Source organism: Lepidochelys kempii, chromosome 10, assembly GCF_965140265.1.
Source record: "Lepidochelys kempii isolate rLepKem1 chromosome 10, rLepKem1.hap2, whole genome shotgun sequence".
NCBI lineage: Eukaryota > Metazoa > Chordata > Testudines > Cheloniidae > Lepidochelys > Lepidochelys kempii.
Genome location: NC_133265.1, coordinates 61,597,855 through 61,624,619, shown reverse-complemented (window position 1 = coordinate 61,624,619; position 26,765 = coordinate 61,597,855). Strand labels below are relative to the sequence as shown.

The 26,765-nt window shown below is 41.9% G+C and overlaps 1 protein-coding gene across 4 annotated transcripts in view; it reads right to left on the bottom strand.

The window, feature by feature from the left end:
* WDR72 (WD repeat domain 72) overlaps positions 1 to 26,765 on the bottom strand; it is a 218,622-nt gene that overhangs the window by 23,542 nt on the left and 168,315 nt on the right. Inside the window, exon 20 of one of the 4 annotated variants that reach the window (XM_073303833.1) lies at positions 21,577 to 21,989. The exons of the other annotated variants lie outside the window; for them this stretch is intronic. Within the exon in view, the coding sequence (XP_073159934.1) occupies positions 21,934 to 21,989 (56 nt within the window). The 3' untranslated portion in view covers positions 21,577 to 21,933. Of the gene's footprint in view, positions 1 to 21,576; positions 21,990 to 26,765 lie in introns of those variants that run through there. 4 annotated transcript variants of the gene reach the window in all.

Below are 26,765 nucleotides of genomic sequence, written 5' to 3'. Positions count from 1 at the left end.
GATATCAAATAGCCCCAGATTGCTATTGTTCCACTTTATTATCCATGGCACCCACTTTGGCGCTGACAGTTTATTCTTTTTAAACAAAATATCGCTGGCTGCATTTATATTTTTTAAGCAGCTATGGAACTGCCACAGAGTTATTTCCAAACCCTGATTCTACTCAGGCATCACTTTTCAGCCACATGCACTAATGACAATTTAATTGGACATCCGTAGCTTCATAAAATATGAAAATATTTGCATAGGGCAAAATGTGCTAAGGAAGACACTGAATTGCAGTTTGCTATTAATTTCAGTTTGCTATTTATAAGCAGCATATGGATTTCAACATTTCCCTCAACACTGACTCTGTTGAAACAACCACTTGATCTATTACATTTTTTTGAGTAGCTCTTTAAATTATAAATAGTGCTCAGTTGTTTATTTCAAGGGTTTTCAGTACTCCAAATGCGGTTAAATTATATTTGAAAACTGCCAAATATCAATGGAGATCAATCCTATGCCATTGATCTGTTTATGCAGTTAAACATGTAGAATATCAGATTCAGGCTCTAACATATTTAAATACTCTTCTATTGATCAACTACTGCCATGATCTAGCTCAGATGATGGTATAGACGATTACAACAAACTATCTGCTTTGTTTTGTTCCAGGAATACTTCTTATATTTCAAAATGCCTTAACAATGTATAGCAAAACTGATTCATAGTGCAAAATGTAGAATACTAGACAAGCAAGCATGTGAGGTTGCTTTACAAAGATACTGATCATTTCAGTGTGAGAATTTTAGTGTCTGAGATCATCTGGCCTGAAAAGCTGCAAAAAAACAAATTATTGTAAGAAAAGAAAGGGCCATAGGCACCAGGGTTGGAGCACACCCAGGAAAAAATTAGTGTGTGCTTAGGGCCCGCCAGCAGCCAAGCTTCCTTCCCTCCCACCCACTGCAGATCAGCTGTTCTGTGGTGTGCAGGAGGTGCTGGGAGAGAGGGGGAGGAGCGGGGACAGGGCATGCTCAGGGAAGCGGGCGGAATTGGGTGGAAAGAGGCAGGGAAGAGCCGGGGTAGGAGCGGAGTGAGGGTGGAAAGAGATGGGGCACGGGTGGGGCCTTGGGGGAAGGTGCAGAGTCGGGACAGGAAGAGGCAGGGCAGGGGTAGGGATTTGGGGGAAGGGATGGAGTGGGGGCGAGGTCTGGGGCTGAGTAGGGGTTTAGCACCACTGAGGGAAGTTGGAAGCTGGCACCTGTGCAAAGGGCTATATTAAAAATTTGCACTTTGGGTGCTCAGTCAGATGTGTTAGAAGAGTATGGGTCATATAGGAAGCATGGAGAACTTCTTCACCCCAGAAAAGTAGTCAAACAAGACTGCAATAGGAGTTTTGTTCACCTCACATGCCAAGGCATGTCCTGTGAAAGAAGGTGTCTGCAGCCCCATACTTGCACTAGCCTCTCATAGAAGAGCACTGAATTATTCCACCAAACAGGGGCAAAATTCCAGAGCTTACAATAATGCAGGTCATTGTTTTGGGCTATTATATACTCTTGGGCTACTGTACAATACTCTAGTGGATTCTTTTTATAAGGCCTGATGGCAGGTCAGAGTGCACTTATGTCCAGCTCAGAAGGCCCATAAAAGCACACCATTCAGTCCTGTATTACCTACTGACAACTCCACTCCCTTTCCTCTGTTAGAAACTGTAGATGACTAGAGCTTAGGGCAGCTAGCCAATCCAGTGGCTCAACACTCTATTTCTAGCATGCTAGTTCAATCAGAGCTAGAATGGGTACATCTCCTCGGGCTGGAATGAACTCATAACATTAGTCAGGGATCAGATTTCAACAGAACAGTATCAACAGTGCTAACTCTGAATACTCTACACCTATCAGAAACAGTAATGGGGATGGTCATGCCTAGTGGTTGGAGCCTGAACTGTCAGGCCTAGTGGTCCAAACTGGAATCAGGAGTCCAGGGTGGGGTTTGGAGTGAGACCAGGACTAGAGCAGGGCTGGACCAAGAGCCAGGCTGGAGCAGGCTAAGGCTTGGGGAGTCTGCTGCCACTGTCAGGCAGGAGTGAATTTCAAGCCCTGGAGAGACATTGAGCAGACGGAGACGCTGTTCCTCCTGAGAGGCTTATATACCTAGTCTGGAAGTCACAAGACTGGTTCCTGGCTTGTGGATTGGCTGGAGCCTAGCACAGGAGTGACCCATCACTTTACAACACCACTGAAAGAGCCTGGGAGAATGGCGGTGAAAGCCACCAGGATTATCTCATTAAGGCATCAAAAGGCAACAGGTCGGAGGAGGTTGGGAAATAGGGGTGGGAGGAGCTAAACTGACCTTGAGGCTTGATTGGACCGGTAAAGGTGAGAAGGTAGGCTTAGGTGGTTGGGGTTGGATGGGACAAGAAAAGGCAGTGCCTCAGCAGAGCTGGTGTCCAGACATGGAAGTAATGTGAGTATAATATTTCCTTCCCTTGAACCTGGAGCCAAAAATGCCTCTCTGAGGTTTTGGTGGCCTGATAGATGCCAAACTACAGTGCATGGCCTGGGATAAATAGGCAAACACCCACTCCAATAATCATGATTGGTAAGGGGAAGGGAAACATCATAACACGCAAAATGTGTATTTTACACAATGCCTTACTTTTCCAAAAAGTTTAAATTCATGGGAGTTCACTGGACTCCTTTGAAAATTCCAGCCTAAAAATGTAGTAATATGACAGTGAAGAGGTCACAGCATATAGGGGGTGCCTTTCTTAAGAGCGCACCACTTCACCCCTACCTGTGTGTGAGGTCATGCTGGCAGAGGACAGAGCGGTGCACTCTTCAAAATGACATTCCCAATTGATACTGGAGAAAACGTCTGGTTTTGTCTGAGTACCAGATAGTGAACAAACCCTAGAAAAGCAGGACTGTCCAGTTTAATACTGGACAAGTGTTCTAAGTTAATAAACATAGTTATTTGGAATCCAACTGTGCCAGTGTGATTCCCGCATTTTCTTAATATTGTGTGGAGAGTGAGAACTCAAGAATTGGCAATGAAGGCAGGATCCTACTCCAGTAATAGAGAATGACTGCAGAGCCTTAAAGAAAGTGAAATTAAAATTGCAGCACTGAGACTGTGAGTAACCCTACTCATGAAGCTAGAAAAAGTGTTAAATATGTCCGGCTGTTAAGGGAAAATGGACTTGTTTGATAGATCAGTCAAGCACAGGCCACCTATACCAAAAGACAAGAATCGTTTGTAATATGTAATGCTCTCAGGGATGAGAAAAAGGGGGCAGTTTCACTGAGTATAACAGGGGCTAAAACCCATTACTTGCTGTACAGCCTAACAAGCAGTTAAACAAGCAGACAAAATATTTGCTGCAATTGTGGAAATTCCACAAAATCAGCTATCCCCAAAACCACTGGCGATTGCACTGTTTCTGTCTTTAGAGCTGGAAGCAAAAAGAAAACGAAACAATTCCTGAAAGAGAGGCTGGATTAAGGAAATGAACAGAGCATTACCAGTCTGGAGAGAGTTTAAATGACACAGTAAGGGAACAGTTAGTGTGTGGCATTCAAAATGTGTGCTTTTGTTATGGGAAACAGTCTCAAAATGCAAATAATTGCTGGTTCAAGGGCAAACACTGTAGAAGCTGCAAGAAATTGGGGTGTAGGACAGTGCAAAAAATCACAACCACTGCCTCACAAGGCAATACCAGAGAACCTCAGATTTATCACTTGGCAAATGACAACCTGGAATCCACTGAGACTGCTGCAGCATCTCTAAGTATTTCATTTATTGTCTTCTAAATTAAACATCACTTGGATTCCTTTACAAATGGAAGGAATAAGATTTAAAATGGAGTTGATATGGGATCTGCTATTCCTGTAATTTCATAGCAGGACTAGCAGAGTACTTAAAGGGGTAAAGTTGCAGAAAACCTAAGAACATATACAGCAAAATCCTTGCTCCCCAGAGCGTTTTCACAGGGAAGGAATTGCATAACTGTAAATATCATGTTCTAAACCTCTATGTTGTGAAGCGATGGGGGGTGTCATGTATTACTTGGTAGAGAATGACAGAGATTCAATTGGACTGGCAAAGCTTCAAAACAAAATTAGGAACTCCAGCAAAAGCTAAAATTAGATGAACTTGTAGACAAGGCACTTGATATCTTTCAGGATGATCTCAGACCTTTCAAACATATGACAGCAAAAATTGTGCTTGAAGAGGAAACAATTCCTAAATTTCGCAAAGCTCCTTCAGTACCTTTTGCAATACAACCAAAGGTTGAGGTAGAACTTTGGCACTTACCGGACTTTGGTATTATATCCCAGGTTAACAGGAGTAAATGAAGCAGTGGAGTAGTGCCAGTGGTGGAAAAAAACCCGGTGCTGTCTGAGTACGGTCTTAGAGCAAATACAGAAAAGTGTGATTTTTTTTCAAAATTCAGTTACATATTGTGGTCATACCATTGACAGGGATGGTTTGCATAAGTCACGAGGAAAAACTGAAGCGATGCTTATAGCACCTGAACCCCACAATAGAATCACAGTTATGCTCCTTTCTGGGGATGATCAGTTATTACCATAGGTTTCTACCTAACATAGCGACGGTGTTACATCCCTTGAATGAATGGTTCCACAACAGATAGAAATGGCTTTGGTCCATGCAGTGGGCTAAGGTTTTGGATAAGGCCAAGAAGCCTTATATTAATTATATTATATTATATATTATAATATGAAATGGCCCTTTCACAGTACAATGCATCTTCGACTGTAAAGTCAGGTTATGACACTTCCCTATATGGACTAGAAGCAGTAATTTCATATGTAATGGAAAATCATACTGAAAAGGCCTATTGCTTTTGCTTCTTGTTCTCCTACTTTGGTAGAACTTAACTATGCTCAAATTGATAGAGGAGCTTTGAGTTTCCTCTGGGGGATAAGCTTTACCAGTATCTCAATGGAGAATTATTTACTCTGGTTACAGATCATCAAATGCTAGTTTCTTTTAACCCAAAGAAAGGAATACTAGCAATGGCTGCAGCAGTTACAGAGATGGGCAATATTCTTGGCCACTACTGAGTTAAAAAACAAACAAACAAACAGCCAACCTGGAAATGCACATCGCATCTCACACCTGGCATTGGAAATACTGAAGGATTTTGGATACTGAAGTGGAACCCGAGCCAGCTGATATGTTCTACATGGCTCAAATTGAACCCTTGCCAGTGACAAATGCCATGGTACACTGTGAAATTAAAAATGATCCAGTGCTAGCTGAAATGTCTGATATTATGATGAGTGGATGGACTTATGCACACAAGCAACTGTGTCCAGAGTTTTGTTTGAAAAGAACAGTTAAGTGTATGTCAAGGTTGTTTAATGTGTGGTACCAGAATAGTGATTCCTACGAATCCCAGGTCCCATGTGCTTCAGGAATTACATGGAGGCCATTTGGGAATTGTAAAAATGAAAGTCGTGGCCAGGTGTTTTTTGTGGTGGCCAAGGAGTGATATACATGTACAGGAAATAGCAAAACAATGTCAGTTGTTAACAAATGCAACACATGCCTAAATGTGCTTCATTTCATCCTTGGGATGGCCAGCTACCCTGTGGCAGCAAATCCTTATAGACTATGCTAGACCATTTATGGGATGTATGCTTTTGATTGCAATAGATGCTCATTCCAAATGGCCTGAAGTATTCTGTATGAATTCAGTTAGTTAGGCACAGAGGTTGGAAGTGTTAAAACTCTTGTTTTCTAGGACAGGAATTCCTGAACAGACTGTAAGTGACAATGAAACTCTGTTCATATCTGAAATGTTCCAATTGTTTGTGCAAACTAATGGTATCAAACATGTCACCTCAGCTCCTTACCATCCTGCCACAAATGGTGTAGCAGACAGATTTTTTTCAGACATTCAAGCAAGCAATTCATGCTACAACCCCAGATAATGGTAGCTTACAACACAAGATTGAAAATTTTCTTATTGGACTACAGAAATGCAGTACATGCTGCTATGAATTAGATGCCAGCAATATTGTTTATGGGACATATTTTAAGGTTTCACCTTGACTTGTTAAAGGCTGATCTTCAGAGGGACATTCTAAAGAAACAGTGTAATGAAATGGCTGCAAGTAGTCACACCTGGCTACACAGGTTTCACTCTGAGAAAAACGTTGTAGTAAGAGACACCTGAGTTAAGTTGTGGAAACCTGGAGGTTTTACATCACAGACTGGTCCTCTGTCTTATTAGGTAGAAGTAACACCCAACATGTCACGAGAAGACACATAAATCAGCTTTGGAGCACAATTTCAGCAAGGATGTGCTACACCAGTGATTCCTGTTGAAAACCCCACTTCTACAGTACAGTTACAGACAGTGACTAGAGAGCACCAGTGAGCCTGTCTCTGTTTCTACTACAGGTGACCCTAACACTACAGAGCAAGAATGAATTGCTGACACAGCTACACCAGAAAGTGTATGAAATATTAATTTCTTCTCTAGAATGAGGTTCTTAGAAAGTGAGGGAAAATGCCTTTTAAAGTTCTCCTAGGTGTTTTTGTTTTGTTTGTTTTTGTTGCCACGTTTGCCTGGGGGTTTAACAGCCCAATAATGGGTTTGCCCTACCAAATACTGGGCCAACACAACTTAAAGTTCCACTTCAAGCTCTGATTACTACCCCCAAAATTTATGCACATTTTCATTTAACAGAATAACCCTCCACATATTTAGGTTAACTATCACGTATTAAGGCAAAGCTCTTGTCAATAAAGACGTACCGAATCTTTACGATGATGGAAATTGTGTAAGCATGCAAGAATAAAAATATCTTACAAAGTAGTACATGTGTATATGTAAGGGTGTTGAGTTTTGTGATGTTATATTGTTATTGGAGAACGAATGTGTGATGATATAATAAATGGGTGTATTGTAATGTGCACACACAGAGTGAAGGGTGTGCATCCACTCTTAATGCTGATATTTGCTGATTTCTGGGATGTAATCAGGCAATCTTCGTGTTTTTTCTTGATGTAGTTGTTGGCATGGAATGTGCAGCACTTGTATACGAAGGGCCTGATCAAAACCTCTCTGAAACCAATGTATTTCCATTGACCTTAATAGACTTTGGATTAGGCCCATAGTGAATTAATAGTAAATATACATTGTTATAAATAGTTCTGGTTGCATTTTGAAATAGTTTACAAATTTTAAATTTCACACATGCACTCACAAATACCCGTCACAATGGAGCATTCTTGTATTTGTGCGTGATACAAGTCCAAATTGGGCATTCAGCTTATGCTCTGGTAAGATGCCTCTCAGAATATCCCATAGTGGCTTCAGAGTTATTACCATTTCTTCAGGCTCCACTCTATGCCTCGTCTCAGGTTTAAAAGCACCAAGAAGCTTCTTGAGAGAGGAAAAATTACATTTAAGCACTTAATGTAATTTTCCCCTTACTTTTACAGGAATGAGTGGCTGATAGCATCTGACTCTGATACCCTATTTATCTAGGTACTGATACATACTGTAGTGATGGGAGCTGTGAGTGACTCACAAACATTAATGACCTTATCCTCACAAAACTCCTGTGAGGTAGAGAAATTTTATTAGCCCCCAATTTACAAGGGGAACTGAGATGTAAAGAGATTCTCATGACTTGCCCAAGGTCAAATGAGAAGTCTGGAGAAGAGCTGGGAACCATCTCACATCTCCTGAATCCTAGAGGAATGGCTTAGCCATGGAATCACCTTTATACATTGTTCTCATGCTCTAGGTACATTTAAGCAACTAGTCTACAGTGTATTGCTCTCACTTTAGTTTTCTGTAATTTCTGTATGTCTGCTAAAGAGAATATCTATAAATACTTTGCCTTACAGCCTGTAATTTATGGACAGCTAATCTCAAGAATAATAGCTACCTTTATCAGGTTAGACAGTGTGTTCGATCATAAAATATTTATATTAAGTCTAGTTTTTACATACAGGAAAAGAACATCCAATACTTGCAACTTTCCACTTCTAGTTTCTTTTTAAGAAATAAAATATTCTGTGTTTGAAAGGCTGTTGATGAGATGTCATTCTTAATTCCTCTGTTCCTCATTCCAAGTAACAAGAGTAGAGATGATTACATTTTCAACTGTAAAATGTCTGTTTGTCATAATGGTCAGGTCTGAGACTCATCCCATAGTCATCACATCATTGGTGCTTTTATCTGTTCTTAAAGAGGCTGTGATCATTGCTATTCTCTTCCGATTGGGGTGTCAGTTATGGAATAATCAAGACTACTTTCTGCAGCTGCCCTAGCTGTTCATGGAAAGTCTCCCCATATAAATGCTGTCCCAAACCTATCCTGTTTACCATTCATTATCATGGTGACTGTGTGTCTGATGCTGCACAAGACACAAAGAAAAAAGACATTCTCTTGCCCAAAGAGCTCATATTTTTGAAAGACTGCCACAGAGAGACAGGCCTCATAGACAAATCCAGAGACAAGTGTAACACAGGCCCTGAGCCTGCAGTGGAATCCATCAGCATGGATAATTGCTTCCTGGCTGAATCCCACTGTAAAAATATATATATATATGTACGTCCCCAGAATTCAGGGATGTTCAGACTCAGAGTTCTAGCTTGGCATGTTATAGAAATAGACCTGCATGGGAGAAGCCAGATTTGGTATCCAGACCTAAACTTCCCAAAGTTCAGGAGGCTTCAGATCAGGTCTCCTGTTTTGTGCCCATCTTTTTTTATGTGACAGAGGAGCCAAGGCTGTAGATTAGAAGAAGAAAGAGCAGTTATTTCCAACCCCAGACTTTATTAACATTTGTTGAGCACTCTGAAGATGATAATTAAATACACTTTACAATGTGTTCCCTTTGGCAGAGGATCCAATCCACGTTTATAATCATTACATCAAGTTCACTTTGGCAGTGTTACTGGCTGTTTCTCTCACCTTATTTTTCCTCTCTCTCCTGATCATTTTTATCACTTATTTATATTGCAGTGGTGTCTGGAGGCCCCAATCAGAATCCAAGTCTCATTGTATTAGGTGCTGCACAAATGTGTCGGTGATGTACAAACACTATGCTTGACACACACACTCTCCGTCTGTATGTTCCCTGCACCTGGGTATGTATTTCTATGTATACCTAAATGTGGGCATGTACATGAACACTCACAAATATATATATGGTGGGTGAAGAGATGGCAAAAAAGAATGAATAGATCATGAAGCAAAATAAACTAAATACTTAATTTCACAAATATGGTTTGAAGTTTCCCAAAGATGCCAGCGAAGCACAAAGAGAAATTAATTAGCTTAGTCCGAACCATAAAAGTCTTCAGCATTCTTGATCTTGTTACTATGGTTTATCTGAACTCTAGCCTACAGGCATATCGCCTTGTGTTATGATTTTTACCAGTCGCAGTAAGAGAAGCAGAGTCAAGTCCAGTCTGGGTTCACATCAGAACTCCAAGGAAACTGTAGCCGTGGAGCTGGCGACCCTGGCATGCTAAGCATGGTGATGGGAGGTGGGGAAACGCATCGGCTGCTGCCTTGTGGATGATGTGAAGCCAAATGCCCAACCATCTGATGCCATTGAAGATCCCTTGGCATTATCCACAAGAACACGTCAATTGGATTTCACTCAGTTGTCACTTCTCCTAAAAACACTGGTGTGTAACGTCAGTGGTTGTAGAATACGGAATCTCGCCATGGAGACGGCTCCATTTCAGTAGTGGGGGAAGTGATCCCAATACACTTTGTCAAGCACTTTGGGGTTCTTACAAATGAAAGGCACTATATAAATGTCAGGTATTATTATAACCACTTAGGAGAAATGTTGCCACTTATTCCTCTGGATTTACTGTTGAATATGTAGAGATCATAGTCATTGCTAGTAATTGCAGTAAGAACAACATCTCAAAGGCAGCAGTCTGTGTAGTTTGTTCTGTATTCTGCTTTTTCCTTCTCTGTAATGAGAGGTCGCATACTGATAAGTGGGAGGAATTTTTTGACAATACAGTTATGGAGAAATAGCTACTTTCCACATTATATGGTCAAGGAGCAACTCTCAGAGTTATTTACATGCCTTCATCTTGTACATTCTAGGAATACAGAGCAGATGTCAGCAAAGAGTAGGTTGCTTTTGATGCTGCTTTTTTCAGAATAATGTAATAAAGCCAGCTCCCCATAGAAAAACATCCTTTAAAATAATTTGCTTTATATACCTTTACATATTGGTTTGCATTTTATTAATTAGTTTCAATAGGTTTCATTCAATTCTTTGTGTGCTTTCCCAGAATACCTGTGCTATATTTCTATTTATAGTCCTTATTAAGTTAAAACTCCCATTTACTCTAAATACACTAGTGTAAAATCACTCTACTCTGCATTTTCCTTAGCATAACAGAGCTGAACATGGCCCATTATAGACTTTAATGGGAGTATAACCAGGCAGACTGTTTTGCCAGATGGATTAGTAATTTCAGGCTGCTTGTGTTCTCCCCTATGGCTCTTATTGCTCACAGCTATAGTCCAGCAAATCAAACAGGTTTTAGAAAGCCAGAAAAAAATCCTATTCTAGGCTATCACTTGAGCCCTGTATCAACTCAGTGTAAAGTCCTCCTTACTCCACCCCCACCTTTTGCTAGTGGCTCCCATGTAGCTACTCTTATAGACTTTTTGCCTTCCTGCTGGGGTATCTGATTGGCCCACAGTCTCCATCCTTGCCTCATTATCTTCTCCTGAACACCTGAGCAAGGAGCAGGCAAGGACAAGCTAGAATTAACCCCCTGATTGCTGCTGACCAAGAAGTGCCTCTGAGAGCTTAGCCCAAGTAAAGGCTTGGTGAGGATTAGGGCTAAGACTGTCTAATGGAATAAAAATCTTATAATCTGGGGAGTCTGGTTCGTTAGAAGCTTGGGCTAGATCCTCAAAGGCACTTATGTGTGGCAGGGATCAGTGCTGCAGAGTTCCCACATTTCAGTTGCTTTTCACTGGACTATAGAATCATGCTCTCTGGCCCTTTCTATATTTAATTACTTATACCCCATGGAGAAGCTTTGACAGGCAAGACTGAGACACCCCCAGAATATCCCATAGCCCAGTGGTTAGGGCTCTCACATGAGAGGTAGGAAACCCAAGATCAACTCCCTTCTCTTCAGCAGAGGGGAGAATTGAACCCACATCCTAGACATGAGCCCTAGCCACTAGGCTAGATGTTATAAGGGGGCCAACTGCCAGCCTTTTGGTGTGGCATTAGGTGTACACTGAGAATACCTACCAAAGCCAGCTCTCATAGGTGAGATAGGTGGGGGAACACCCAGTCTGAGAACTGTGCTGGGGCTTAGGCATTAGATACGCAGCCAGGTGCCTAGACTGAGGGAGCTGGGTGTGTGCTCACTAGCAGAAATGTAGTCCACCGATGGGAATTTAACAGTGAAGGTGCCTCAGTGGCATCTGAGCAGGAGTTTGGAGGATCTCAGTGGCACCTAAAATGGCAGTTAGACCTAAGTCCTTTTGGATCTAGCTATGGGCCTCTGCTACGGTCACTTTGCTCCACTGGAGCTTTGCAAGGAGACCTTAAAGTAGCTCTAAAGGGGCTGCTGAGGATTCCCCTAAGCCCCACAGCACAGTCCATGAAGGCATCAGAGGAAGACCCCAGAACTCCACAGCTGCTCTTACTGGTGCCGGGTCAGGTACACATCCCCAGTAGGCTTAGGATCAAGGAAAACTAAATGTTGCTGAGATCCTTCTTTGCATCCCCACACTCACCTGCACCAGGCATAAGATCAGTGCAGCTGAAGATTGTCCTGAAAGTCAGTGGGAGTCGAAGGTGCTTCGCACCTCAGAGGAGGTACTCAACACTTTGCAAAAATGGTTGCTCCCTATGCAGATAGCCACAAGCCAGCCCTCCTAGAATACTAGGTCTTAATAACTGTGAGATGTGCCATGCTACATATAATTGCCCTGCATGGATTTACCACAAGATCTCAGATTGTATCTTGGACATTGATGTCTCAGTTACTTGGCCATTTTAAATATATTTATTCCTCGAATGGGGACTGTTACTAAGGTAGTTTACTTCTATTTTATTTTTGCCTTATTACTATTTATTTGTAACTGTGATGGGGTGTCCACTCCACACAGGACTGCAAGGGGTTAAGGTAGCCAGGGAGGCCAATTAACTCCACAGGGTAGACCTGGAGGAGTCAGGGAGCAGAGAAGGAAGTGATTGCAAGAAGTGTGCAGGAACAGCCAGGTAAAGGGCTGTGGCCTGAGGCTGCTGGGAAAGGGTGGACACTCCTACAAGAAGGGAAGCGTGTTTGGTGACTGCAGAATGTGTGGCTACAGTTACTCCTGGGGAAGAGGAAGGAGGCTTTGAGAACTGGCAGACCAAGAAAGAGAAGGGGAACCAGTGGTAGGAAGCAACCCAGGGAAAGAGCAGTGAGGCTAGAGAGAGAAAGCTCAGACTGCTGAGGTGAGGGTCCCTGGGCTGGAACCTGGAGTGGAGAACAGGCCTGGGTTCCCCTGCCAGCTACTGAGGGAGTGGCACCATGGGACAATGAGAGGGATGATGAGGAAAAACTGCCTAAGACAGATGGGACATTGCTAGCCCAGATGGGGGTGGGGGGACTACTGAGTAACCCAGCTGGAAGGCTGAGTCATGAAGAGGATATGGCAGTTCCTGGAATGAGAGAGACGCTGTAGACCTGTGAGAGAGACAGAGTGCTAGTGTGCAAACTGTGGAAGGGGGTGTTGACTTCAGAGTGACCAAGAGGGGGCTTCAGACCAGTGGTGAGTGAAGAATCCCTGTGATAGTAAGTGACCCAGTCTCATTGAAACCAATGAAAGTTCTGCTACTGACTTTTTGATGAGAACAAAAGGAAGCTCAGAATGAATATGCTGAGAAAAGCAGGCATTTTTTGTCACATACAAAACAATCACTAAGGAAAGAAAGATTGGTAGCATAGCAGAACCAGGAAAAGAGTGAATCTGAGATGTATGCTTAGCTTTGGGGGTAGGCCAAAAAGATGGAATAATGTAGTGTTAAATGCTTCATTGGGTGAAAGGAGAATAAATAAGGAGCCAACAGTAGCGAAGTTTCTTTATGAAAAGAGTAGAGCAGTTTCCATGCTTTGGTCAGAGCAAGCCCCAAATTGAAATGTCTGAAACACATATAGGGGTAGTTTGAGAGGTGACTGGAGAGATGAGAGAACCACTATAGGAACTTTGCTGCAAAAGGGACCATTAGAGTTGTATGTACAATATTACAAATACACCTTGTAACAAGAGTGATGCCCCAATGTCATGACATATCTTTTGAATGTAAACTCGTGAAAATATTTAGTTGCATAAACACACAAGCAGATCAAGATAGCCATTCATCAGTTTATTAGCCAAATATGACAGGTAATGGATCAACCTAAATCTTCCCAGGAATTTATTTATGAAAATGACTAAAGAACCTCTGTAACTTAATCACTTGTCACTGTAATTGTCTGACTGCCTGTTAATTGCCTGCACGACTCCCAAATTGTCAGACCAAAAGACTATCCAGTGATTCATTGGGCTGTCACCCCACATAACTAAAGCAACAAATATAAGAAACTGTTCCTGGAATGAATCTTCACTTGTGGTGTCTTCTCTGATGTCTTCTCTCAGTACACAATCCATTAAAATCATTCAGCAACGTCTTAAACAACTCAATCCTCACTGTGGCAGATCTCGAGTTCCTAAAGTGCAGGTATACTCTGAGAAGTGACTAAAAATGGCACTGATTCAATATTTATTGCTTTTTCAGAGTCTCCGTATCCTATTTTCTCAAGTAAATAGGTGGCTTGTCTAATTCTAGGCCTACAAATTTTATCTATGTCTGGTATTTATATGACTGCCTCCTTTACTGTGGTATTTAGGCACCTCACAATCTTTAATGTATCCCATGATAGAGATTAAGAACCCCCGAGCTTCCGCACTGTGTAGCAGAGCAGGGGGCACCCAAGTGGGAGATACAGCTCCCTGAGACTATGCCCAGCCCCAGCATGAGTTACAGTAACCCCAAGCCTGCCCTAACCTGCAGCAGCTGGCACTGCTCCCCAAAAGAATCAGTCAGCTGAGGATAGTTAGAGCCCAGTGGGCTCCAGCTATGCCTTATTGCTGTTCCCTGCAAGGGTCTGCTATGCCATTCAGCTATGTTGGGTCTATGAAGACTCCCCCCAACACATTAGGGGAATCACTTTCAGAGCAGATAGGGCTGAATTCTGCCCCCTTTGCTTTGCTATGAACATGCAGCTAAGCAGATGTATACCTGTCTGCTTTAGCAAGCAGGCTACATTTAATACACCGTGCAGAGGGGCACCATCCTGGGAGAGCTCCAGCAGGAATTGTGCCCCAGTGCATCAGGAGGCTCTGAGGGCAGCATCCTAAATCTACCCCCCCAGCTTCATTTTCTGGTGCCTTTTTTCATACTTAATTATTTGAATTGTGGTAATACCTAGCAGCCCCAGTCATAAACCAGAACCCCTTTGTGCTAGATGCACAAATGCAGAACAAAGACAGTTCCTGCCCCAAAGAGATTACAATCAAAGTCATTCCCAGTATAGGCTCTGCCACCAGTATTACTGGTAGCTGTTGTGAGCCTGTGTGATGGGAACTATTATCTCTTTGAGCATTTGGCCTTCTTGCTACTCCAGCTGCTACTGAACTCAAAGCATTGAGGGAAGTAGCACAGATTCATCCACAGTAAAAGTCACTTGCCAAATAACCATCCTCCCCCTCCACCATTTAAAAAAATTCTTTTCTATTCCAAGGAAATGGAAGTGAATGTGCTTTCCTGAGTTTGCCCATTCTGCTGCTCCTGTGTCTCTAGTCACCTCTGCAATGCCTGCTTTTATCCATCATGGCCTGAAAATGCTCCCACAAATGCTCAATGAGGTTTCAGCTGATGCTGCAAGAGACAGAGGCTGTCACATGCTTAGTTTCACTGCTTCTCTTTCCAACCCTCTGTGCTCGCACCCAAAGTAAACATGAGACAGCAGACAGTTCTACCCTATGTCAAGTTAATTGGATGTGGACCCTCACACTGGGCTTTGCAGGATAATTTATACTATCTTCTATAAAGTACTATGCTTAGCAGAGCCCATAGAGCAAGAGTCCATGCTGTGTTCCCTGTCCATCTTCTTTGTCTTTATCATGGACAACAACCTGCATAACCAACATACTCCTACCCCTAGCCTTTGCTATTTCATAGTCACCCCAAAGAGAAATAAAAGAAGGGAATGCCCTGCTAACTCTTCACCTGCTTTGATCCCCCAGAGAACCAGTCTTGTGCATGAAATCTAGCAAAGCAGAAAAATACTGGTGATTTAATGATCATGAACCAAATACAACAAAATGCACAAAATGAGAACAAAATGTGATTTATATTCACATTAATAGATATGATACATTCTCAGATACTGTAGAAAGCCTTTTAAATATAGCTATTGTGATGTCATATGCTGCTTCAAGATATATGCAATCATGCTGATATTAATCTTAAGATCAGCATTTTATGTCATGTCAACAAATATTTTTGAACAATGTGTTGTGGAATAAAGCTTCACTAAAAGCTGATGTGAAGTTCAAGGCTTGAGTGTTGCTGCCATCTACATGGCAGGAAGACTATACACCAAAACAAACAACAGATGCATTGCATTTTCTGGGGAGATCTGTAAAGAGCCTGCCTGTCAAATTATATATGTTAGAGCTATGAAAATAAATTACGTGCTTTTTACTATCTTGATACTGTACATGGGAAATCCACAGTGACATTTAGTACAAAGAGCAACTTACCAAAATCCCTAGGGTTCAGAAGTCTGCACATTATTTTGCAAGGTTTGAAGGATAAAGGAAAATAGAGTGAATTATATTTTGTTCACAATGTTCTTTATATTTTTGCTGAGTAACTGTAACAGGAAATCCACCCTTATAGCATTGAAAAAACTATCAGCCTTGTTTTGCATGGAACAGTAGTGGACATAGTAATGCTTAAATGTATTTATCATTGAGATGCTATTTTGCCTGCTTGTTTCCAGTGGAAATTTTTCCCAAGACGGGACAGCAGAATCCACTCCTAATTCTCCATGATTCTTCATGTAAACTCACAGTACAACCATCTCTGCTTTAGTTAAGCTTTTTAAAGGTACATACATGAAAAACAGAGGTACAGTTGAAGTTTTATTCTCTAATTTGGACAACAATTTTGTTTACAACCTCATGCTGAAATCTTCCTGCAAACATTACTAAACTTGATAATCTTCTATAATCAGAAGTGATATTTAATAAACTGCATTGCTTCATCTCGACTAACTGTATTGTTTATGCTTCTTGGCTGTCACATCTGCCCTACTATAGAAATGTTTGTGCAACATAGGTACTTGTGCAGGCATTTGGGAGTGCATCTGCACTTGCATACACTTGGCCTTTTTCAACAGGTGCCATTCAGAAGTGCAAAACTTATTGCATGTCTTAGTGAGAGAGGATCCCTGAGTCAGTCATTGGTTAAGCTTCATGTTGCAGCAGAATGGAAATTACTGCCCTTAAATTGATGTTATGGATTTGGAAAATCACATGCTAATATTGGAGCTGTAGTAATAACGTTAGACTCTGCACATTCAGGCTCTAAAAAACAAAGCAAAACTATTATGAATATAAATGCTCTCATGATTTCTTAAAAATTTCATTGACTTGGCTATTGCTTTTCACAGGGAAAACCTCCAGGAAGGGAAAAGGGGGGGAGGATCAGCTCATGGAGTTTCTTCTGCTAACACAGGGGAAAGATGCATGACCCATAAACTCAGCAAAAATCTTTGTCCTGTTTGAGAACCAGGCTTCTGTCTTCACAGATCTCAAATCAGTAGTAGCATAGAGAGCTGTCCCACTGTGGGGCTCTCTGGCCAATCCCTCAGACCTGGCAGCACAATGACCTCAAGCCCTGTGTTCCCACTGCCCTTCTCTCTCGAGTCTGCACTGTAACTGCCATACTCTTCCAAAGGGAGGCGAAAACACTATGGAGAGGTAATGCTGCTTATTCCATAGAAGACACCCTGCTGCACACTTCACCTCTATATGCCCCACCCCATGTGCTTGCAAAAGAGCTTTCAGAGGGCTGAGGTTTGAAAACATTGCGCAGACCAATTACTCTTCCCCTTCTCTTTGCACACAACACCTTAGTTATGTGCACACTGCTTCCTTCTACCAGCATAACTGGAGGGGAGCATCTGTGTAACACTGACAGACCCGGTCGTTGACGGGCGGGATCCAACTTGGGACCTCTGGAGCTTAGTGCATGTGTAAGGGGACTGTTGCCCCCTTACTAACATTCAGTGGGGGTGTTTTAGTTGCTAGCTCCCAGAACTAAAAAGGGAGAAGGGTCGATGGGGAATCGGGACCCTGAGACTGCCAGTCGCTAGGAGCAATGGGGAGAGGCCAATGCTCCAGGTCAGCCTGAATGACAGGGCGGGCAGGCTAATCAGGGAGTCTGGAGGCCAGGGAGGTCCCCTCCTCTGTGTGAGCTGGATTTGCCTGGGTCAGACAGAGTGGGGCCAAGCTAAGGAGAAAGCAGGGGCCCAAGCTAAGCTGGGGAGCAGAGCTGTGCCAGATCCAGAGAGAGCAGACCCTGTTCTGGGAGCAGAGCTGCAGCCCCAAAGCTAGAAGCACAGCCCAGAGAGAGCAGACTTGCCCTGGGAGCAGAGCTGCAGCAACCAGAGCCAGAGGGGCCAGAAAAGCAGCCCAGGAAGCAGGTCAGTGCTGGGAGCAGAGTCACAGAAGCAGCCTGCAGAGCAGACCTGTCCTGGGAGCAGAGCTGTAGCAACCAGAGCCAGAGGGGCCAAAGAAGCAGCCCAGGGAGCTGGAGGCAGAGCAGCAGCAGTGCTGAGACAGAGTGGTGGAGCTGGGGCTGGAGCAGTCTGGAACTGGGTGCAGTGAGCAGCTGGAGAGAGCGAGGGGGACCCTGCACAGCAGGCCCAGCACAGGGAGACACCTCAGCCAAGAAGCTCTGTAGGCCAGGCTTGGATCGTAACCCCGACAGGGCGGGGTGACACGGGGAAGAAGGGTCCTACCACTTAGAGCCTGAGAGCGTGTGGCCACCACCAGAGCAAGTGTCCAACCAACAGCATCCCTGCAGCACAGCCAGGGCCTGAGAAGGAGGCCTGGGACTTACAAGGAACAGACTGTGAACTGCCCTGACGTTCCAGAGACACTGTTTGTGATGTTCCCTGCCACAGAGCGGGGTGATGTGTTTCCTTTAACCTTTCCCATTTTTCCTTATTCTTTTTAAAACTAATTGTTGATTAAATAACTTGCATTTACTTCAAATTGTATGTAATGGTCATTGGGTCAGAGAACTGCCCAGTGCAGAGAGAGTACCCCAGAGTGGGGACACCCTAGCCCCTGTCCTAGGGACAACAGCAGGGTTGGGGGTCGAGCCCCCCAGGAATCCTGGGCCCAGCCTTGTTGGCATTACGCGGACTCTGCCAGACAGGAGAGTAGAAGGGGAGTCCTCAAGGGCAGGGAGGCCACTGGGTAAAGGAAGTGGGAGCGAGGACTCGGATCCTTTTGCTAGCCCACTTCACCGGGGTAGTGCAGAAGCCAGGAAAGTTCCCCACAGTAGCGGGACTATTCCCCCGCTTACATATGAGCCTCTATTGCATGAGCTAAAAGCCAACTGGCTGTTAGCTAAGGCTATAGAGCAGACTCATTAATTGCTTTCTCTCCCTCTCTCTCTAAGAGGTCTTGGTGACACTGGATGGGACAAAACACCACACGCAGGTGGTGCCTGGGTCACAGCTGCACCTCTGAAAGCAGCAGACTTATTATTATTAAAATGTTTCCCTGGAACACTCAAACACAACAGCATTGTGCAAGTACATATAATCCTGAAATTTGAAACAACTGCTGTTCGTTTCACTTTTCAAGCTTAAAAATAAGTCAACAGCACATCAGAGATCAAACTGCTGAATTCTGGACTGTTAATAATATGGATCCTAATCCAAATATTGCAATGTTTGGATCTGAGAATTTGAAGCAGCCCATTAGAAGAGATAGGAGCCAGTTGCAAGATTCTGATCCATATCCACATTTGGACTGGAAATTCCAAGTTTCAAAAGGGTTCTTAGGACTGGAATTTTGGTTTGGACCCATCTCTAATTAAAAGTAAATTCTATTTTAAGGTATTTTTTAAAAATCATGCAATGGATTATGAGTAAAATTTTAAAAAAAATGCCCAAGTGACTTAAATTGCTAAGTCTCACTGACTTATGAAGATTTACTTATGAAAAATACTTATGACTTTTGAAAATGGAACTTAGGCTCCTAGCTCGCCTGGGCATTTTTGAAAATTTGATATAACTACAACCTTGATAAGGACACTGAACTATGACTTTCATCTTGATGGAGTCCCTTTAACTTAATACAGTTGAAAAATACATTTGCAAACACCTTGTAACTTCCTTAAAAAATCAAAATTATCTAATAAATATCACTGCAAAGGTGCGCCAGATTGTATTAGAGTAGGAATCTTTTTCTTAGCCATTGTGGCTCATGTATGCTGCTCGTAAATGCAGGATGTTAATGCATATTTCTGTATATAGATGTAAATTGGTTGAGTAGGTACAAATATGTTGTCCTCAGCAAAAGTTGGTCTTCAGCCTCTGTTGGCATGCCTGGGTGTTTAAAAGGCATCCAAACACCATTTGGAAATACCCTCCAGGACAATAAATGTACCTAATAAAAAAGTTAATGCATTACCTTGCAGATACTTGCAATTATAATTAGCAAAAGTGAATAAACAATGGCATGCAGAAGCATGTGCCAAACACCAATCATCACTGCAGAAAGCATTTCAAAGTGTTATCAGTATTGGCAGTCTGCTGGTATGCAGTGCTTTGTAGAATTAAAAGCAAGCAATCAAACATCATGTTCCACAAATGTAATTGTTACCACAACACTACAGGATGTTGTGAACAATACTAATTCATTGATCTATGCAAAATCCTTTGACCCAGGAATGCTTTTTGGAAGAGAGAGACTACTACTTTGGTGGAAACAGTTTTGGGCCCAATTTGCAGCCTTTACATTGAAGAAGGGGATGAAGTGAGTAAGGCTTTGTCTACAGTACACTGCTTTTAGTGACACAGCCATGCCGCTACAGCCGAGCTGCTAAAAGGCGTGCAGTGTAGCCGCTGTTTGTCGGCAGGAGAGAGCTCTCCCATAGACAAAGAACTTCCACCCCCAACGAGCGGCAGTAGCTTTGTCGGCAGGAGAGTGCTCCTGCCGACAAAGTGTTGTTCGCACCATCGCTTTTCCTCGACAAAACTTGTCTTTTGGGGTTGTTGTGTTGTTTGTTTTTTTTTTAACACCTCTGAACAACAAAAGTTGTGTCGTTCACTTGCCAGTGTAGACAAAGCCTAACTCTACTCAAGGGCAGTAATAGTTACAGAATTCAGAACTGGATCCTTAGATAGGGATGTGACTATGCAGCACAAAAAAAAGAAAAGAAAAGGATGATCCCATGATAAAAGGTGCACTAATACAACACATGAACATGACTGCAATTCTCATAAAATGCCAAGATGATGCATTTTACAGAAGAAATGGAAATGTTGTTAGAAGGATCATGCCTTAAGCAATGCCTCTGAAAGCATCGCTACCTAAAGAAGCAAAATATCAAGATCTGGGCTTCTGCTTACAGAAATAAGCGACAGCCATTAAGAATAGAAGGTGGTGAAGGCAAGAATAGGGCCTACGCGCTCACTCACATTTGGATTACTGTCTGCCATCTGTGAAATTGCATATAACATATTTTGCTAGGCGTAGTTATAAATAAATCATGTTTTACATTCTCACTGTTTGCTTTTCTGCTTGTATCATAAACACTGAGAGGTAGACTAACCCTGGATTTTTCTCATCTGATGATATGGGTCATTTCCTGCTTTCAGTTACACTGTGTAAATTTGGAATAAAGTCTAGTGAAATCAGTGAAGTTACTCCAGAATAAGTGAGCAGAATGTGGCCCACATTGCACAAGATCCAGACAAGACTCAAGACAGGATCCAAGGATAAGCATGTAGGAGTGTGAAGTCTGTGTTTTATCTATAACTGCACTGCAAATACATATTGAAATTCCTCATTCTGAGGAATGTGAACAGCACCTGTACACACTGCATCATTTCAGCAGTGGATGCTAGATTAATGGACAGCTTTCTCCAAATTTCATATTGACATCAAAATGTACACATACACATTTTTTCCTTGTATTGATATCTGCAGAATCACTTATCTACAATGCAATCACACACATTAATTTTTAATTTGCAGTTTAATTAAATGCTTAATTTTTTTCTTTACATTCACACAAACATTGATGCACAAGTTGTTTTAAAATATATTTGGTCTTCCCCATGTTGAAATGTTATCAGTAATAAATGTAGTTTAGTAACAAGACAGAACATTTAACATTAATTTAAATCTTCAAATTTATGTCAAATGTAATATTTACCAGATAGAGTTACCATAATACTTCTAAAGTAAATTTTAATAATAATGACAAAATATCTCTGTCTTGAGATTCCTTCTGTTAGTGGAAAAACATCTCAAGAACAAGGAATCATTTAATGTTGCATATGTTAACAAAAATCTAGATTATATTCAATCAATGTGACTCTACTGAAGGGCTGTCATTAAACATGGAACCAATAACTAAGGAGAAAAGTAGATGATATGAAAGATATTTTTGAAAATTAATTGTGAAAGGTATAGTGATACAAGAAATATTCAGTTTATGTTATTTATCAAAACACATTAAAGAAAATCATTGTCCTATGAAAGAGTCCTGTATTTTCAGTTCCTCTGCTGTACTTGACCACCTTCTAGTTTCATTGAAGAAACAGGCTTATCTAACACACCTTGCAGGAACACACCTTGGACATCCAAGGATGCTGTTTCATCTCATCTGGAAAACAAATGTATTCATTTCACTTTGGACCATTCTGTGGTGTGATTAATAGGCACAGCTTCACTTGTTTAAAAGATAGGTTTCAGAGTAACATCCGTGTTAGTCTGTATTCGCAAAAAGAAAAGGAGTACTTGTGGCACCTTAGAGACTAACCAATTTATTTGAGCATGAGCTTTCGTGAGCTACAGCTCACTTCATCGGATGCATACCGTGGAAACTGCAGCAGACTTTATATATATACAGAGAATATGAAACAATACCTCCTCCCACCCCACTGTCCTGCTGGTAATAGCTTATCTAAAGTGATCATCAGGTTGGGCCATTTCCAGCACAAATCCAGGTTTTCTCACCCTCCACCCCCCCCACACAAATTCACTCTCCTGCTGGTGATAGCCCATCCAAAGTGACAACTCTTTACACAATGTGCATGATAATCAAGTTGGGCCATTTCCTGCACAAATCCAGGTTCTCTCACCCCCGCACCCCCCTCCCAAAAACCACACACACAAACTCTCTATCCTGCTGGTAATAGCTCATCCAAAGTGACCATTCTCCCTACAATGTGCATGATAATTAAGGTGGGCCATTTCCAGCACAAATCCAGGTTTTCTCACATCCCCCCCACCCCCATACACACACAAACTCACTCTCCTGCTGGTAATAGCTTTTTGTTTAAAAGAGTTCATTATAAATCACTTTATAAAATGATAAAAACTCTCAACACTATTTGTAGTGAAATTAAGCTATGCATCAATATTATGCTAGTATTCAAGTATACCGCAATCTACAACCACAAAATATTTTACCCCCTCAAAGAGCAACATCACAAAAAGCAACATGGAAGTCAAATTGGCTCGAGAGTGCATATGTATCTCCTTAAAGCAATTCAACACAAATTTTCTTTAGATGTGCAAAACTTCCCAATTTTGGAAGGAGACAGCTAATTTGTGTTAGACGCTAACAGATTATTTGCATTTTCACTTCACTTGCAGATGGAATGCATAATTCTCTCAGCTGGACTTATTGTAGAATAAGTGGAAAGAGGAGTAATAATGTTATTCAGGTATGAGATCTTAGTCCTGTCACAATTTATCAAGAGTCTACCAGAAATGGGAATTAGTCAATCAATCAAATTTTTAGTCGCATAAATTTTCCTAGCTGATGTATGATAATACTTATAGCCTAAACTTAAAATATATCGTGTACTGGGTATTTTATAAGCCACTATTTAAGTGGATGCAATGAAGAGATAAGGTAAGAATAGAGAGAAAGAGATAAAAGCAGTCTTTTGCAGTTCTAATAATTACAGCCAAAAATCCAGGAGTTTTGATTAATTAAAAGTAGATATCAATTTATATTTGTATAGCTATAAAACATTTTTTCATACCACACTATGCAGTCGTCTTGATTTACTCTCTAATTTCATGTGAAAAAAAATAGAATAATAATTTGATACTTTGAAACTGAATGCTAAATGGCACATGATATATTTTAATACCATCATACAGTATGATAAAATGTTTATAAAGTTTTATTTAACACAGACCATGAGCAGTATGTGTTATCTGTGGTTATGATTAATGGGTTGTCCACACATTCCACATTCTTTCTGCTTCATGCATCATCAGCAATTGCTAACATTCCATTCCTGAATCTGTCCTTGTTTAGTTACCCTTTTATATTTTTTTGCTGTGATATTGGTACCTGAGCCAGAAAAAGAAAAAAAAAAAGCCTTGATTTTTCATAAGGTGCTCTATAGTTGTGAAATTTAATGGAAAACCTCGATTTGAGTATCAAGTTCCAACAACAGGATATTGATCCACAGATATAAGTGGTACTGCACTGATCTAGATAACATACCTTAGAGCTGCATACACTGGAGAGTGTTAATCAGGTATTGTAAAGGGTGATTATAACCCGTCTCTTAACAACACAGTCACACTCAGTGCTGCATATTCATGGCTCTCAGGTGCACTTGCCCAATTGGAATCTTTCCTTTTTGATTCATTTTCCCTCTTAGTGTAGTGCTATATCTCACAGATGAAATCTCGGGGGGGCCACAGATTGTTCTAGCCCACATTTGTGCTCAGGATTTTCTGGTACATGAAACTAAGCAAGGTGTGAAACTATGGGGATTTTTCACTAGTGTCTGATATACAAGCAGAATTTTATTCTGTCCAGGCTAGTCAGAGAATGAAGGGCAAAATATTTAGAAGCAATGTTTTCCGTGTGAAGTGACAGGAGGGATTTAAGATGCACAAATGAATGTTCTTGGCTTAACCAAAGAGATACTGACAGACTTTTGAAGGCCTTTTTAGGGGCAGGTACGGGATCCTGGTCCCACCCTCCGCCCCACTCCAATCCAGGGCCCAATGATAGGCAGTTAAGCCCTGTGCCTTGAGGTGCTATGCAGCTGCCTCTCTGGATGACTTCCTACCAATACCTCCTCTTCTCACAGGATAAAGTAAATAACTGAACATACAAACTAAGTTTCTAACCTTCAGAATTCACCAGTCCCTCCTTTGCATGCTTGCTTAGGTCAGTATCACCAGGCCTCAGGCAACAGGAGCTCCTGTGGGACTTCCTTCCAGGAATTCAGAGTGCACGTCAGCTACTTCCCTTATCTGCCTGCCACTGAGCTACTCTGCTTCCCTTGTTAAGCTCTTCCTCCAGCTTGTGCAGGCTTTGAGGGTGTGATGGGGCAGTATTGCCTGGGCCCAGAGGACCTCCTTAATCCCTTCTTCTCCTGCATAGTGTTTGTATACTACATTACACCCACACAGGGGAGAAAATGCTCTGCTAGTTTCAACCTCCAGCTTCTTACTCACTCTTCCATTGGAGGAGTGTCATATGTCCCCACTACCCCTGGAAATACCTGGGTTTCTACCTGCTTACCTGATGAATATGGCAAGATTTGTGGTGGGAGGTCCAAAGTCGGCAAGGGACATTTATGCCAATGTGCATTCCCTATATTCTTCCACCTGGCCCCGCTTATCCCTAGACAACACTGATCCTGCATGAGCCAGGCTTTCAGGGGCTCCCATTACTGGGTCTGTGCTAAAAGGCAGCACAGAAGGCAAAGAAATCTCAGGGTGCATTAATTTGTGCTGCTTTCCCTCCATGTTTCAGTGGGTAAAATTCAAAGAATCTTTGTCTGGTCCCCTCCAACTCCATGGGGCTAGACCTCCATAATGCTCCCAAAAGACTTCTGCATGGGTGGTGGGGGAATCATGCCTGCAATGGTACTCCTCCCTGGACAGGAAAGGTACCTAGGCTCCCTATGAGAGAAAGCATAGTCTAGTGCTCAGGAGTAGGAGTCCGGACATCTGGGTTCTATTCCCAGCTGTGCCATAGACTTAGTGCATTAACTTGGGCAAGTCACTTAACACCTCTGTGTTGCAGTTTCCCAACCTGGAAGATGTGGTGGTGACCCCTATCTCAGAGGGGCATTGTGAGGGACTGTTAAGATTTGTAAAGTGTTTTGATATGCCTAGATAACCAGGTCTATAAACACAGTGTTGACATTATCTGATTATTTTGTTACAGGCCAAAGCAGGGACAAGTTTGAAGAGCCATGGCTTTGCATGTTAGAGAGAAGTAGTCTTCAGTATGTAGGAAACTGGAGGACACAAACCTAGTATTAGACATCTGGGATAGAAGCCCAGCATTTCCTCTGTGTGAGGGAGGATACAAACATGAGCCAGTATGTCAGATAATGGCAGCTTGTAGGTACATGCAAGACAGCATCTAAAATCCAGTATGCCCAGCAAGAAACCCTAGTCTGATATTTACTTGTGTCTGGTGCAGGTGAAAAATGTTTACTAATGAATTATCCAAGAGGAAAGTACAGGCTGAGGGGTTCTATTACCTGTCGGAGACTAGTCATACCATATTATGAACACTGAAAATTATAGGTAAATCCCAGATTAGTTTCTTGGCTTGTCTAATGGATTCCTGCTATTCACCAGGGTATATGCCCTTTTCTGTGATTGCTTGAGGCCAAATCTGCAGCAGTGGGAGGAAGTGTACCTGTGTGGAACATCAGGAAGGCCAAAACCAAAATAAGTAAATAAATGGTGTAAGATTGTAGAGAATTAAAATCAGTTTGAAAATTACTCTGAATCTATTATTGGGGTCATCAAAAGGCAAATGACACAGTCACATCTATTAGTAGGGGTTCTGCACCTCTGTAACCCATACTGGTTCCAATAAAATATAATAAAGTACCTTTCTAAGAATACTTATAGAGCTCTTTGAAGATGCACTGTAATACTTTCACCCTACCTTCATCAAAAGAGACGGTAAAGTCAATATACTCCTTACTGGTGTTTCTGTGGGAAATGCAGCATATGACAAAGTACTATAAGCAAAATACAAACAACTCTACAAACCTATATAGGTCGCTTTTTAATAAAAGCTTAGGTGGAGCTTCTAAGTTTTTCCAGGCTTTGAATTCATGGGACACAGATTCTGAAGTTGTAGATTTCATCAAGTCAAATGCTGACATCCTTCATGCTCTCAAATAGTAAATAAAATACACTACAAAGTAAAAACATGTGACAAAGACTAAAGAAAATAGTACCCAACTAAATGTTACGTTACTGTTTCAATGTTTGCCTACAAAAAACTAAGTGGTAAGCTTCAAGCATTCTATCACCAAAATCTTTCTTTTCAAACAAATGCTTCTGTCAGAAGTGTCTTAATTTCTTATCACAGAATTTCATCCACACAAGGAGCAATAAATAATTCATGTTGCTGGCTCTTTGTTGTGTG